We start from the raw sequence: 17,554 nt of genomic DNA on the forward strand, positions 1-17,554 counted from the left end.
TAATATTACAAACGGACACTCCAATTTTATTTATTTATATAGATAAACTCAAAATATTGTGGCCTTTATACAAGAAACACCTACAGAGCGTGTGATAAGCGTATATGTAAATAGACATTAATTTACAGTACCCGGCTATGTATATTATTTATGGCCGGGTACTGTACCGGGTGATCCACTATATTTAGCGCTTGTATGGACTACACACCACTTATACATTATTTTTTAACCAAATTAATTTTTAAACAACTTCAAAAAAGAAGATGTTCTCAGTTAGACTGTAATTTTCGATGTGCGTTCCTTTATAACTCTCTCTTACTTGGTGTACCGATTTTGAAGATTCTTTTTAAACTATCTGATGAGCATTTTTTGAATTATCCGTATTAATGTGGTTTAACTATTTTTTCGACTACCTACACTCATGATTTCTCATTTTATTACTATCGATATAATTTGAAGTGCTTTTATTTGAACACTAACATACCACCCCGGCTTCCCACGGGTATTTAACAAAAATTTCGAAATATTTTTTTCCTCATTTCATTTTGTTTTTGTTTTTGAAAATATAATATAGCCACCCGCGGGTAGTGTAACTTCCCAACAATTAAAAAATGTTTCAAATCGGTTTAGTAGTTTCGGAGCATATTCAATGCAAGCAAACAAACAATCAAATCTTTCCTCTTTATAATATTAGTATAGACAAACAATTATATTTTAAATGAATAAATAAAATGAATAGCATTGTATTTTCAACTTATAGCGGCCTATCATAAATATGTCGTCATAATTGATGTCATGGTATTTTTGTGTGTTTTAAGGCGTAATTTAAGGGACAGTTTAAAAATATATAACATCAATTATTAACAACGTTTCTTACAAAAATAAAATTTACATACTAGGTTATTGTAGACCTACATTAGTACTAAAATACCGTTTTTGAAAATTAGTCTCCAACCCCATTTAATAAGATTCACTACGAATAGTTTGTAATGAATAAACTCTTAATAAAATCTTAATCTATGAAATATCCATTTTTAAGGGAAAGTCTGATATAATTTAAAATAAAAAACAATACTAATCAACGTAAAAGAGAATGTAATGGCATACTTTCACTTTCTTTTGTGTTTTAGAGTTCATTTAAGCGTGAAATTGGGGTGAACGGAAAAATGATTTATTTTGGAGTGTGAATAATCTATAAAAGTTTCGGATGTTTATGATAAGACTTCAGTCCTTGTCTAATCTAAAGTGGTTGAATACGATTTGAAATTTTAATTGCTTAAGAAATTATGGGGGTGGTAAGTATGAAATTAAATTGTAAATGTATTTGCGTCGTATTGTTTTTATATAAGCGTTATTGTTGGTCTGATGAAATAATTGGTTGAATTATTTTTATTCAAATATCCTTTTTTATTTTCTAATCTGATAAAAACATCATCCTTCGCGAATTACTTAAAAAATTACAAACATGATGATTTAAATTTACGAATAATATTCCCAGTTAATTGAAATATTTGAATTGCTTAAATTGTTACATATATTCTTGTGAGAATAAAATAATTTAAAGTTTTAAAAACAATAAAAATCTAAAGCTAAATATTTACATTTATTTTTTATCTGTGGAGTAACGCTCCACATCGTAACCAGTGCTGCCAACTTGGGGGATTTTCCCCCAAATTTAGGGATATTTTGCAAATAGCGGGAAAATTTAAGGGAATCTTTTTTAGGTCACTCTTTGGGAATTTTTAATTCATCAGAACGTAATATATTTTAATATAAAACCAAAAAAAAAAAAAAAATTCTTAAATAATTGATTTTTAAAAGAACATGTTCAATGAATATATTTAAGGAAAGTACTCAAATTAATTTATTTTCTATTTTAAAACGCTTTAAAAAATAATCTGATATTTAAATAATTTCAATTTTAGATTTTGTTTTTATTGTAGGGACTTTTGTTAAAAGATTTAGGGAAAAGCTTTTTCAAGAGTTGGGAACACTGATCGTGACGCCATTGAATTATAGTCTGTTTAATTCTTCTCTCTGTTGTTACTGCGTCATTCATGTGTTGTTCATTTCATGAAATATTTTCATCGTAGTTTCTCGCGTTACGTTGTAATTTCTCTTAATTACTAGTTTTCAATTTTGTGATAAAATTGTGCGTTGAACAGTTATATTGTACAAGATGGCTACAGTGATTTACTTTGAAAATCGCCTCGTGTCGAACATCGACTGTGCAAATGTTTCTGATATAAAGAACGTTGTTTCGTCACAATATGATGTTCCTACTGAAGATTTATACGTTTTAATTAATGGTAAGAGGGTTTTTGATGAATCCCACGTGCAAAACAGTAATAACGTGGTCAGAGTCTTCACGAAATTGGTCGGAGGGAAAGGTGGCTTCGGCTCTATGTTGCGCGCCATTGGCGCTCAGATTGAAAAAACCACAAACAGAGAAGCTTGTAGAGATCTTTCTGGAAGGCGATTACGTGATATTAACGAGGAGAAAAGGCTCCGAAAGTGGCTGGAAGGCCAAGAGGAGCGCGAGCGTGAGGCCTTTGAGAGGAAGCAGAAAAAGTTGGAAAGGTTGGTCGCTGAACCAAAAATTAAAGTTGATCTGAATCCAACATACGTAAAAGAGTGTGAAGAACTACCAGAACGAGTGAGTGCCGCTGTGGATGCCGGTTGGCAGGCGGCTGGATCGTCGAAAGAAGGCTTAAAAAGAAAATTAAATGAGTCTGATAACAAAAACAAGAAGAAAGCCAAGTTATGGATAGATGCTGACTTTTCAGACTGTTCGTCTTTAAGCGAGGACGAGGATGAAGAGTGCAAGTCATCTGTGACCCAAACGGTGTTGACGGACAGCGGAAATGAGTCCGATAGAATATCGGAAAGTAGCAAATCGTAAACATACACATAATGTTAAAGTTTAGAATAACATAACATTGTAATGGTAGTATTGGATATACCAATGTAGATAATAACTATCAATTATGATGAAAACAAAAATGTAATAACTCACTGAATTGATCTCTTTTTATCATCTGTATGTAACAATTTTGTACACATTAGTAAATTTGAGTAGTTTTTTTTTTTGTAAAAATTAGTACAACCTATGTGACTTATAGTTTTTGTCTTAGTTTTTATATGAATTAATAAAAATCGTATGTCTAATGTACAGCACCACTCTTTTTTCATTGTGATATTGGTTAAACTTGTAAGTAATTGCTGCTTTACTCCTGCAATGTCCTGAAATCTTAATTCTTTTGAATAATGTAAATAATAACATTTAGAAATTTCTTTAAACTATTGATCTTAGTATTCAACTTTTGATCTGTCATATTAAACCATTATTGTTTAAAGCTTGCTTTGTATCATAATATCAAGACTTCGGGGTGATCAGCACCAAACTCTTCGTTAACTTTTCCGAGATATTGATATTTTGGTATTGAGATCAGCGCCTCAATCATGACTATTTTGCCATATCTAATAAAGTTAATATCCCATTTTAAGTCTTAATAATAGTGTTAATTTTTTTTAAGTCTTAAATTTGTGTATTTTTAATGGCTATTTCATTCAAACAAGTATCTTTTCTCTTTACCCTTGAGTTACTTTTTTTTAATTTGTTAATATTGAAATTATGCTAATCAAAAATTGTTGTTAATTAGTAGTTTCAATTAAGTTCTCAAGTATATGTTTAGGTATTGTATTTAACTTTTAGTGGAATATTTTTTGTAAGTTTCGAGTATTAAGAATCCAAAAAATTGTAAATAATTAAAAATGTAATAATTTTTAGGCATTTAGGGGTAGGAGAAAAATGTAAAAATTATTGTATAGTTAGTTGTTAGTTATTGCAGGTTTATTTAACACTTAACTATAAAGGCTAGACTAGTTTACTTTATTATCTTTATTTTTAAAACATTTACAAGTTTTAATAAACAAATATCAAGTCTTAGACCATTTTTGTACTGAAAAATACTGCCATTTCATTGAATTACATGAAATTTTTGTGATTTATAAAAATAAATAATAATTATTTTAAAAATATTATCTTTCATTTACATCCTATCTTATTTCTTAAATAAATATAATATTTGTGTTGTAAGGAACAAGTATATATACTCAATCACTTTGATAGCGCGGTGTAGAATACTTCAGTTTTCTCTAATTCCGTAGTTCGTACGCTGCTCGATAGATGTCACTACATATTCGATAAGTTTGAGATTTCTAAATTGGAAAAAAAAATGTGCAGATTTTATGAGCACACTTACAAGCTGTGAATAAAATTAAACTTATATTTAATACCACTCTCAATTAGTGTATTGTCCCTGTGCTAAGGCAGCCACAACTGAGGATATGCTATGTTAACAATGGGGCTATATTGACTGCTTATAACGAGGTAGACTATAAATATTAGTGTTAAGGCACTAGTGCTATATTAAAAGCAATATAGAGAAAGGAATCACACATTATGTCCGAAAAATAAGCCTTTAAAACAAGAATGAGTGGCATAAAGAGTTTTACGTAATATTAGCTGTACACGCAACTTCGTCCACATGGAATTTAACAAAAAAGTTATTGTTCAGTTCGCAGAGTTCTCAAATAAATAAATTTCGAAAATAAAAGTAGATTAAGTTACTCTTCGTTACATCAGCTGTCTGCCAGTGAGTCTCCTCAAAATCGGGCTAGCCGTTTCAGAGATAAGCCGCAACAAACAGATGGACAAAATTGTAAAAAAAAATGTTGTTTTGGTATATTTACCGGGTATACATTCATATGTATTTAGTAAAAAGCGGTTATTTTAATATTACAAACAGACACTCCAATTTTATTTATTTGTATAGAGTATAGGAGGCAGATTTTGAGTGATTCAGTCTGTATCATCCCAATGCCACGCAGGCGTAAGGTTATTTCACATGTATAAGAGTCGAAACTATCCAGTATGCTGCTCAAGTTGCTCAACTGCGATTGGTCGCATATATTATATAGTATAGAATCTATACAATGAGTAATGATCGCTATCAGGTGACTATGGTAACAACCAGGACCGACAGTTTAACGTGCTCTCCGAGGCATAGTGGGGAGACCCACAAGGACACTTTATGCGGAAACAATTTTTGGCTATTATGTACATCACAGGTAGATTAATTTACTTATGTGAGGTTAAATTTTTGTTATTTCTGACTCCACCTTAATTCCGGTGCTGCGGGAAGTGTACTCATGCTACGTTCTGCGACTATCACGCGTTATTTTCGAACAAATTTACATAAAAACGATCTTTATTGCAAGATCAAAATACGATACGAACTGACCTTTAACGACTGACAAATAGACATTTTTAAACAAAATAACGCGTCAGACATAATATTCTAATAAAATTAGTAACATTGCGTGCTAGAATATAGGTATAGAAATTCGAAAAATACTCATAACCGAATCGGAGCACCCCACTGTCCACGTGGTCTCGGTCTACCCTATCCCTAGAGTGTTTTTTTTAAGCCGGAGACGCGGGTAAAAAACGGGGTTTACACGAAAATAGTTGTTCGTAGGGGTTGAAAAACCCCCACTACTTTTTTTTTGTTGGAAAGGGGATATCCCTAGTTTGGTACTATGATAAGGAAACCAGGATCTGATGATGGAATCCCAGAGAAATCGAGGGAAACTCTCGAAAATTTGCAACTTTTTACTGGGTGTACCGATTTTGATAATTTTTAATTTAATCGAAAGCTGATGTTTATCATGTGGTCACATATAAATTTTATCGAGATCTGATAACTACTTTTTGAGTAATCTTTGATAACGCGTAGTTACTTGACTATTTTTTCGTCGATCTACGTTGTATTACTCGTCGATGTAATCGAAGTCGGTTATTTTTCGTTTGCGAGCAAACAAAATTATAAAGCTACATAAGGTGGGTTTGACAATAACTTTTTTATGCTAAAGTGAAGTGAAGTTTTTTGGTTCTTTTTTTGTATAAATTGAATCCAATGTCCCAAAGACATGGGAAATCAATATATAAAGATATAAATTCGGTCAGAACCTCTCGTTCGTGGCGTTCGTTTTGCGAATGCATTGCAACACGTGATGACATGCGCCCGTGACTATAGATAATACACTTAAGCTAGCTACCCGTGACGACTGACAAGCGCAAACTGAAGCGCTCGCGTCGGCCGACAGCATTCCACACGGTCGGGACATGGTCGGGACCGACCACGAACGTAGCCTGTCGCGAGAGATGCGCTCGCGACCAAGGCCGTTGACATCAACCAAATATTGGTCGGGTCAACTGTTTTCCACACTGTCCATTTTTATATCAACCCGACCAAGGACACGATGTTGGGCGGTCGATCCCGACCGTGTAGAAGGCCTTTAAGCCAGAGCGGTTGTCATAATGGTGTTATTTTGTTTCAGAGAAAGCTATGGTGTGTCTTTTTTCTTCTTTGTCTCTTGACGTTGGTCATGAGCAGACCTCAAGATGACTATGATGATGACAGCGAGTTTAATGCTGATGACAGGAAAGGTACATTTTTTTGCCGTTTTTAACGCTGTACACATCACACATGTATGCTATTATGTTTTTAAAGACATTTTTTCGTACTGTGATGATTATGAGACTTTTTTAAAACTACATGTCAAAAAAGTTTTTAATTAGACTCAAATATCTTTAAAGTTAGACCAATCACTAATTTTTATAATAATCGACTCAGCGTTGCCAACCGTACGATTTAAATCGTATTTATTCCTCCTTCTGGCTTTTTTGGCTCATGTACCGCTTGTACGTTGTACGATGTACGATCGAGTAATCTAAATCGTACGCAAAATATACAATCTTGTAAAATCTTATATTATACCTATGATCATAATGAAGGAAAATTAGATGACCTTTTAAATTAATTTTAAAAAAAAGTATAAGACTTGAACGAGCTAAACTGTTTTGTATTTTTGCGAATGAATACAATCTACCCCACCCCAGCCATAGATATAGTAAAAAAAAGTAGATAATGCGCGGCCTTTGTTGTTAGTGAAGCCACAAAACTCAGCTCCTTCAAGTAAATACACGCACTCACGCACACATATGCATCAAACTACGCTCATTTTCGTTAGTATGTCACGAGGCTTCATACAGTAACTTTGCTTATAAAATGCCGTCTTGTGTGATTAAATGGTGCAAAAACAATACCAAAGTAAACAAAAAATCTGAAGGAATATCGTTTCACACGTAAGTACATATAAAACTTTAAATTTATTGTTATTCCAAAATAATATTGAGGTTATTCGGAACTTATAATTTCAATGTCACGAAATGACGCACCACGGGAGTGTTGCCAGTAGTTCTTTTTTTCAATACCCCAAAATGTGGGTAAGTAAGGTCTGTTTTTTTGGAATTGTCCTAATTGGTAAACAAATATGGCGTACTTATGACCACAGACAATTAGAGTATAGTGTAGCTTAGTGAAGTGACACAAAGAGCAAATGAATGAACAATATCAATAAGCCATAGACAAAGTAAAATTAATTTTACATCGAAATATTTAATGATACCATATTGCTAAAATTATTTCAAAACCTAATAATATATTGAATATTTTTGCTAAGAATTAGTAGAGGTACAGAATTACGAAAAAAAATATTAATCGAGCATCGAGCATAAAAGGCAACAAAGGGGACTGTCCATTTTGGCCCAAGGTGAACAGAATTCATACAAAAAAACAAATATACCAATAATTTTCATAAATTAAATCATGTTTATTCGTGAATTGCAGTTTTATCAATATAAACTGATGAAAAGTTTATTTAATAAGTATTTTAATTCATTAATTATATACTTCTAGTTTATTTTCGGTTGGTGATTTGATTACAACACGTTGCCAGTCTTAAACAAACAATTATTATTAACGAACAATCGATTTTAAAATATTTTTAAATCAATTATTTGTTAAAATCGATTAAAAGTATTGTTAAATCGAATTAATAAGAAAAAAGTCTAAAAAAAAAGTCTATAAAAGTGTATTTAGTAAAAAAACATTTAACTTTGGTGAAAAATAAACTATTTTAGAAACATTATTATTGACTAAATAAAAAGCAAGCAATTAATTATATTAAATTCGATTATCGATTTAATCGATTTATTTGTTTATTGAAAATATTGTTTATTATGGCAACCCTAAACTACAGACTTTTGCTTCATACATTCATTTGACTTCCATATTGCTTTCATAGTGATATAGCAACCTACTGTAAGGTTTTCCGTCAACCGAGAATTCATCACTACTGCGACGTAAAATACACAGTAGCCATATTCATAAGTAGGAAAATATATTTTGTATTTATTTTATATGTAAACAATAAAGGTCAGGCAGAGAAGCCATAAAAAAATATTATTGCAACTGCATGGTTGGTCGACGGACAGTAGGTTGTTGTGGCCATGTCATGAAATTATTTGGTTTTTGGGCTGAAAAAGGTTTCAAGATTTTATAAATCTACCTGCCTAGTTTTTAGATAACATTCTGTTAACGTACGAATCCGATTAGTAAAACAAAAATAACAAAACAATGATTTTTTATTTCAGAAACCTTCTTGTAATTATCCACAAAAAAAACAAAAAATGAAACACCTGGATACAAAACTATATCATTTTTCTAATTCATACTTGTTAGTACTACTAACTTAATATATAATTATTATTCTCAGTGACTGTCCACTCGGGGCCGAAACCCCCATACAAAGTGGACAGTCCCCTATATATTTCGTTTATGTGATATGGTCGGTAAAAAAAAAGCCAAAAATAAAATTTACAACAAAATAAAGGGGCCGCCTGTGTCTAAAAAAAGTCGACCCTATTAATATTATTGTCACATTATTTGTATTTACTATGAATAAAAAACCTTGCGCAGGCAGCACACTCTCTCTAACATCTAAAAAAAGGACTAATAACATTGTACTCCACGAAGCTCTCATTGGGTAATCTTAAGTCTCATCCTAAAGTCTCAAAATTTTTTCCTGTGAACTACAGTAAACGTTTATGCCGTTGCTATGTGGTATACTTTAATATTATATGGGATAGCATTAAAAATGTTCAGGATGAAATTGATATTCAGAAATATTCATAATATAAAATAAAACCTTTACAATGAACACTTTACCATAAATGATTGACATTTGCAATATTTTGTAAGCATTTTTTTTGTGCGCTCAACATAAAAAAAAGAAAAAAAAAAAACAATTAATAACAAAATACAAATAAATAGCAAATCGCTTTACTGTAATATTATTTAACAAGTTATAATTCGTGAAATTTTAAAATATAGTTAAAGAACATGGCCTATTTTATCGCTCATGCTGTTCATTCACTTATACTCATTCACTTCTAAAAATATTATGACCACATCCCTATTTGCCTTATAAAAAAAGATATTGAAATGTCATATTCGAAAATATTAGTTATCTGTACTCTTGGAATTCGTATTTTGTAGTTTTTATGTGTATAAAATGATAAATTGATATTTGTTTTTAGTGAAATAAATAGTAAATGGAGTTTTACAAATGTCCGTAAGCTAATATGTTGTGAAAGTGAGTGATAAATGCGGAAAAAACGTGAATTACGATTGACAGCGGTTTGTTTACCAATTAGGACTCTTCCAAAAAAACAAGATATAAATTGTAAGCAATCAGAAAAATAATTAAGTAAAAAGTAGACATAGTTATTGTTTTTTTTTCTCGTGTTATTTTATGTTACATAAATTGAAAATAAAAAAAATCAAAATATATTTATGGATTATTAACTCGTTTGTTTTATGTTTTAACTTTTTACAATTTTTGAGTAAACTAGGTACCCATAATTTACTATCAAATTTCATGGTTTTAGGTTTCCAACGAATATTTTAATAAGAGGTGAATGGGTAGCGGCTGTAAGACTGAGAAAATGACCACGATTATGCTGGCCATGCGCATAAAGTCAATTTAATACGATTAGTGATTGAAAAATATTTTAACATAAGACTACGTCATATTAGTAAAATGCAAACAACGACGATGACTCTGAGTTCTAAGCGACAAAAATTTAAAAACTTATACAACATAAAGGATTCTAGGTTTAAGAAAAATAGTTAAAAAAAACCGACTGCAAACTGAAAAGAGATAAACAGAGGGGATAGGAAGTGTCCATTCATACGATTATCTTACGAATATATTTTTTTATTATTCTACCGATTTTTTTGTTTTATTTTTAGTAAATTTATTTAAAACTATAAACAGGTTTTTATTTTCACATACCCATTTTACCTATATTAAATTAATTGTTTAATAAAAATTTTAGGGACTTTTTTTAAAAGGTGTCAACACTTCACTCACTCACACATCTTTAAAAAAGTGGCTTCAGTTTTCTGTTCTAGGTGCGTTATCTACCTTTTTTTACTTGATCTATGACCCCAGCCTGCAAAATAATGATATTTGTAATAGAAAAAATACTGATTGATAGATTTTGAATAGCTCACTTCAACTACGTTGTCCTTTTAAATTGCTCACCTCCAATTATGTAATTAAAAATCAAATTTTTTTAAAAAAAATCAAATATTTTCAAACTCCTATATCTTTTGATGTATACAATATTTTAAATTGCTCAAAGTGTTAAAAAACTGCTCAAGTTGCATTTATAATTGCTCAAGTATAGTTTGGAACAGATCCACTTTCCTTAATTTTTAAATAAATATAAACAGTTTGAACAAATAAAATATTGATATTTGTAAAAAAAAAAAAAATACTAATCGATAGATTTCCAATAGCTCAATTCAACTACGTTCTCCTTTTAAATTGCTCACCTTAAACTATTTAATTAAAAATCAATGAAGTCATTAAAAACCCGTCTTATGATATAAACGTTAAATTTGTTCACAACTGAAACTGTCAAGTTGTACATACATAATTGGAAAAATTACAATTTCAGTCATTTGAAATAGAGAATTGTTGGTATCAGAGCATGTACATAATCAAGGTAGAGGAGAGGACAACTTTTATCCGTATAAAATTCGAGATTTTTTATCTGTATCTACTTCCGTAGTATGATCGCTGAATTAGCGATAAGGCCGCCTGTTGCAATTGATGCAAATTCTATTTTTATAAATCACTTGTAATACTGTTAAAACCTTGTATTGGTGTGCGAATGTGTGAATAAATAAAATAAAATATGGTACCTAATCACAGTTTCATCTGAATTTTAGAATATATCAATGTCACTTTTCCCATTTCTAAAAATATAAAAATTCTTAATGCTATATGTTGATTCATGTTCCTGAAATGACAAATATTGATTCAAAATTATAATGACATTCCGTTTTAAAATTATTTACTTTGTTTTATTGAAATTTCATTCAGCTCAGCCTATTGCAGTCCACTGCTGGACATAGGGCTCCCTAAGTTCGCGTCAGACATCCCGGTTTTGTCACAGATAACCAGTCCACTGCCACTTCAACTTGCTAATTCTTGGGCTATGTCGGGTACCTTCGTTCTCTCGCGGATAGTCTCATTTTTAATCCTATCTTTGAGAGAGACCCCAAGCATAGCCCGTTCCATTGCTCGTTGAGTGACTTTAAATTTGTAGACCAGTCCCTTCGTCAGTGCCCACGTCTCGGCTCCGTATGTTAACACAGGCAGGATGCATTGCTCGAAGACTTTTGTCTTCAAGCATTGCGGAATCTTCGAAGTGAAGTTGAAATTGAAATTTGAAAAGAAGTTGAAATTTCATTACGTACTATTTTTTCCTTGAAATGTTGGAAAAATACGTTTTTTTCTAGTATATGGTACGATCTTCTGAAAAATAAAGTTGGAAACACTGAATCGATTAGCGTACTACTACACTAATTATTACTGCTATTAATTTGTCCTAATTTATTTCAGATGATGTCGGCCGAGTGCAAATAAAAGTCTACAGAGGTCCTACAAAACACGATGGCTACGCTCCTTGGGGGTTTTGGGTTAAACAGCCGTCTGACGAGGAATAAAAAATATGTTTTAATTTCAATTCAGGCACCAATTAGTTCATAGACAATAATTAAATAAATTTTTGTAGGCATTAATTTTATTGCTACGAAACTCTTTTGTGTTTGTTTACTTTGCAATCACTTTTTTACTTAAATATAGTTAAAATTATCATTTGTTATTTGTTAGATAAGTTTTAAAATTAAAAATACCTCATATTTTATGGTGCTTATTATATAAATTAGAATTTAGTGATTAGCGTTCAAAATAAAAAAGTTACCAAAGATTAAATTATAAGTGAATTTTTATTTCATATTTTTATTACGTTAATAAAATTTATTTATTAATAGAATATTGATTGTTTTAATAAAGATATTTTAGTATAGAAATAAAGTATAATCTTTATTTACTGTGGGTATGTTCCGATATGCACTGTGAGCACTGCACAGTGCTATCACTGTAGAAAAATTCGTCCAGTTTTGGACTACCAGTATACTGTCGCAGTACCCTAGGGAAATGTATGACGTCATAAATCACCGCTACAATCTACTGTGAGCATTGGCGTTTTCGAGGTAAGGTACTCGCAGTATCTTCATCACGTGATCAATCAAAACCACTCGAGTGCCAACTGCCAGACGTCTTTTAAACAAGACCTCAGTTTAATCATAAAATTATAAAGTTCTGTAATTAGTTTAGATTAATAAATAAAACATCGAAAGAATTGCAAAAATTAACCATATTAGACTGTGTTAACAATGTTTAATACGAGCTGAAAAATACGCAGGATATATTTTGATCGTACAAAAAAAACACGTAAATTTGCAATTGTATATATTAATTTAAAAAAAAATCCTTAATTTTATCCTACACGTCTGTACATTAACTTATACAGAAAGTTAATTATAAGTTGAGCAATGAATAATTGTGTTTGCAGGCAACCGAAGAAAAACCGCCTTCAATTATATCGACAAGTAATACAACGTAGGTAGACAAAAAAATTGTCGAGTAAATACGCAGTATCAAAGATCACTCCAAAAGTTGTAATCAGATCTCGATGAAATTTAAATGTGACCACATGATAAACATCAGCTTTCGATTAAATTAAAAATGATCAAAATCGGTACACCCAGTAAAAAGTTATACGGCTTTTCGAGAGTTTCCCTCGATTTCTCTGGGATCCCATCATCAGATCCTGGTTTCCTTATCATGGTACCAAACTAGGGATATCTCCTTTCCAACAAAAAGAATTATCCAAATCGGTTCATAAACGACGGAGTTATCCCCGAACATACATAAAATAAAAAAAATATATATATATATATACGGTCGAATTGAGTAACCTCCTCTTTTTTTGAAGTCGGTTAAAAACAATCTTATTCATGAAAAACTACATACTTTTGTTATATTATAAATTCAATTTACAATTACTATTAATTAAAATATTTTATATTTGATAGTACTCCAACAACAGTTTTTTTAATGAACTATAAAACTGTTTAAACACTCATTTGAAATTTGAAGGCTGCGTCAAAAAATACGGCTGACAGTATACGGGATTGCGTTCCGTTTTAAATAGTAACCAGTATAACTGGCTATATAGGAAAGCCTTACAGTATACTAAATTGACGTCACACTGTAAAGTGGTCGCAGTGCATATCGGAACATATCCTAAATCTAAAACCTATTCATAGAGATTGTGACAGATAAAATAAAATCACAATTATTCAAAAGAATTTTCAATTTCAAAGAAGAAAGAAGGACTTCATTGAATATATATATGTAATTAGGTACACATATAATTTTTTTAGTTTCGTACCGTTTTTTGACGGTTTAGAAAAAGTGTAGAAACAATTTTTTTAATTCATATTGGCAATAAAACTACGTACTATTTCGTGGTGTCTTTTAGAATTTTCTATGAGAGAACTTCGGAAAAAAGATTTTTGTGTAGAAGAAAAAGGATTACAGCTTGGAGGTTGGTGGTTATACATCTCTAATTGATTAACATAATGGTAGACGTTAGATTTCAAGATTAACAGTAGCGGTGGGCGTTATTTAACGTAATCGGTTTCAGTAACTAGTTACGAAGCTAATAACCATATACGTAGTTTCGCCGATATGAATGTAACGATTATTTTACGTACGCAGTTTTTTTGCGTACGCAGTTTTATCAAAAACTTGACACAACGACCGGCGCATAAGCGTTTTGCCTAATAACGTAACAGGTTACTAATATTAATCATTACAATACGCAGATACGCTTACGCGTAGGATAAAAAGAGATGGCTATAAGTACTATAGATGCATCTTTGTTTTCGAATATGCTCATGGGATTTTGTACGCAATTGACTATGAGCTTAAGTTTATTTTAATACGCACAGTTTTTTTAAAGAAATTTTAATTTCGGTCGTGTTTCTTTTTAAATATTTTCGAATTTACTATTTAGCATTAAGTTAAGACAGTTGACGAGGGATTAATTATTAACGATTAATGTTATTGTCTCGTGTTGAAGTATATACTAAAATAGTATGGGTTTTTTGTTGTATTTTTAATTATATGTATGTATGTATGTATTTCGAAAAATAATTAAAAACTGTACATAAAATCAAATGAACTTCTAAATACGCCTGCATCGATTATTATGACTATACAAAAATCAAATAATTGTGTTTGCTCGCAAACGAAAAAAAAAACCGACTTCAATTACATCGACAAGTAATACAACGTAGATCGACGAAAAAAATAGTCAAGCAACTACGCGTTATCAAAGATTACTCAAAAAGTAGTTATCAGATCTCGATAAAATTTATATGTGACCATATGATAAACATCAGCTTTCGATTAAATTAAAAATTATCAAAATCGGTACACCCAGTAAAAAATTATTACGGATTTTCAAGAGTTTCCCTCGATTTCTCTGGGATTCTATCATCAGATCCTGGTTTCCTTATCACGGTACCAAACTAGGGATATCCCCTATCCAACAAAAAAAGAATTATCAAAATCGGTACAGCCAGTAGAAAGTTATGCGGTATAATACAACGTAGGTCGACGAAAAAAGCGTCAAGTAAAAACGCATTATTAGATATAACTCGAAAAGTAGTTGTTAGATCTCAAATAAATTTAAATGGGACCAATTGGCACACACTAGCGGTGGGCGTTATTTAACGTAATCGGTTTCAGTAACTAGTTACGAAGCTAATAACCATATACGTAGTTTCGCCGATATGAATGTAACGATTATTTTACGTACGCAGTTTTTTTGCGTACGCAGTTTTATCAAAAACTTGACACAACGACCGGCGCATAAGCGTTTTGCCTAATAACGTAACAGGTTACTAATATTAATCATTACAATACGCAGATACGCTTACGCGTAGGATAAAAAGAGATGGCTATAAGTACTATAGATGCATCTTTGTTTTCGAATATGCTCATGGGATTTTGTACGCAATTGACTATGAGCTTAAGTTTATTTTAATACGCACAGTTTTTTTAAAGAAATTTTAATTTCGGTCGTGTTTCTTTTTAAATATTTTCGAATTTACTATTTAGCATTAAGTTAAGACAGTTGACGAGGGATTAATTATTAACGATTAATGTTATTGTCTCGTGTTGAAGTATATACTAAAATAGTATGGGTTTTTTGTTGTATTTTTAATTATATGTATGTATGTATGTATTTCGAAAAATAATTAAAAACTGTACATAAAATCAAATGAACTTCTAAATACGCCTGCATCGATTATTATGACTATACAAAAATCAAATAATTGTGTTTGCTCGCAAACGAAAAAAAAAACCGACTTCAATTACATCGACAAGTAATACAACGTAGATCGACGAAAAAAATAGTCAAGCAACTACGCGTTATCAAAGATTACTCAAAAAGTAGTTATCAGATCTCGATAAAATTTATATGTGACCATATGATAAACATCAGCTTTCGATTAAATTAAAAATTATCAAAATCGGTACACCCAGTAAAAAATTATTACGGATTTTCAAGAGTTTCCCTCGATTTCTCTGGGATTCTATCATCAGATCCTGGTTTCCTTATCACGGTACCAAACTAGGGATATCCCCTATCCAACAAAAAAAGAATTATCAAAATCGGTACAGCCAGTAGAAAGTTATGCGGTATAATACAACGTAGGTCGACGAAAAAAGCGTCAAGTAAAAACGCATTATTAGATATAACTCGAAAAGTAGTTGTTAGATCTCAAATAAATTTAAATGGGACCAATTGGCACACACCACCTTTCGATTAAAACAAAATTTGTCGAAATCGGTCCACCCGGTCAAAGTTCTGATGTAACATAAATAAAAAAAAAAAAAAAAAAACAGTCGAATTGAGAACCTCCTCCTTTTTTGGAAGTCGGTTAAAAGTAATTTAAATAACATGTTTTGCAGCCAGTCGTAAGCCTGGATAAAATATGAAGGGAAGTTAATTTAATTATACTATCCATCAATATTAACGTACGTAACGGCATTCGTATATGTTACAAGTTATAACATTTAACTACTTCATAAACATAATACAAACAAAAGTAATATAACGTCGCCGTCCCGTACTGATACTGTATACAAAAATAACTAGTTTCGAAAAATAAGCAGTTTCGAAACTAGTTACGCGTATCCACGAAACTACGTATAACCGATTACACATAAAAGACGTTACGACCCACGACTAGCACACACCACCTTTCGATTAAAACAAAATTTGTCGAAATCGGTCCACCCGGTCAAAGTTCTGATGTAACATAAATAAAAAAAAAAAAAAAAAAAACAGTCGAATTGAGAACCTCCTCCTTTTTTGGAAGTCGGTTAAAAGTAATTTAAATAACATGTTTTGCAGCCAGTCGTAAGCCTGGATAAAATATGAAGGGAAGTTAATTTAATTATACTATCCATCAATATTAACGTACGTAACGGCATTCGTATATGTTACAAGTTATAACATTTAACTACTTCATAAACATAATACAAACAAAAGTAATATAACGTCGCCGTCCCGTACTGATACTGTATACAAAAATAACTAGTTTCGAAAAATAAGCAGTTTCGAAACTAGTTACGCGTATCCACGAAACTACGTATAACCGATTACACATAAAAGACGTTACGACCCACGACTAATTAACAGTATTAAAATGAAGCCTATGCCCACAGAGTATAGTAATACTTACAGATACCAGTATATAATCTATGAACAGAGAGCCCACGCAAGGTCTATTTCAGCCAACCTAATTGAAACAGCGCCATCTAGACTTTTGGCCCCGAACTAATTTTCAATATACCTATATATACCTACCTATTCATACTACTTAAAGCTCAAAATTTATTATTATAGTGCTTTTTTGTTTTAGTTTTGTTAATTATTAGCAATAATTAACAAAACTAAAACAAAAAAGTACTTTATTGTTAATCTTTGTATCGAAATCGCTTAATTTTTAATGCTGTTTCATATATCATTTTGCATTCGGATAATATAAATGTGTTACAGAAATAAATTGACAAATAAACTATTTCGATGCAATGATATCATGTTGCAGCCCTCACACAACAAAAATAAATAAAACCACCCAAC

At 31.2% G+C, this 17,554-nt stretch overlaps 1 protein-coding gene and 1 long non-coding RNA gene across 2 annotated transcripts; both read left to right on the top strand.

The window, feature by feature from the left end:
• The first annotated feature begins 1,223 nt into the window (after positions 1–1,223).
• Positions 1,224–12,084, top strand: LOC123665688. The gene is made up of 3 exons (XR_006745103.1): positions 1,224–1,295; positions 6,406–6,514; positions 11,887–12,084. It is a non-coding gene; the product is annotated as an uncharacterized LOC123665688 (long non-coding RNA).
• Positions 2,022–4,039, top strand: LOC123665686 (replication stress response regulator SDE2). The gene has a single exon (XM_045599948.1). The coding sequence runs from the start codon at positions 2,180–2,182 to the stop codon at positions 2,900–2,902; it is 723 nt and encodes a 240-aa protein (XP_045455904.1). The 5' UTR covers positions 2,022–2,179; the 3' UTR covers positions 2,903–4,039.
• Positions 12,085–17,554: the final 5,470 nt, after the last annotated feature.

Source organism: Melitaea cinxia, chromosome 24 (assembly GCF_905220565.1).
Source record: "Melitaea cinxia chromosome 24, ilMelCinx1.1, whole genome shotgun sequence".
Lineage (NCBI taxonomy): Eukaryota > Metazoa > Arthropoda > Insecta > Lepidoptera > Nymphalidae > Melitaea > Melitaea cinxia.

What these genes read in the sequence shown, in the direction of transcription:
- LOC123665686 (XM_045599948.1), top strand. Translation starts at nt 2,180, where the DNA reads ATGGCTACAGTGATTTACTTTGAAAATCGCCTCGTGTCGAACATCGAC.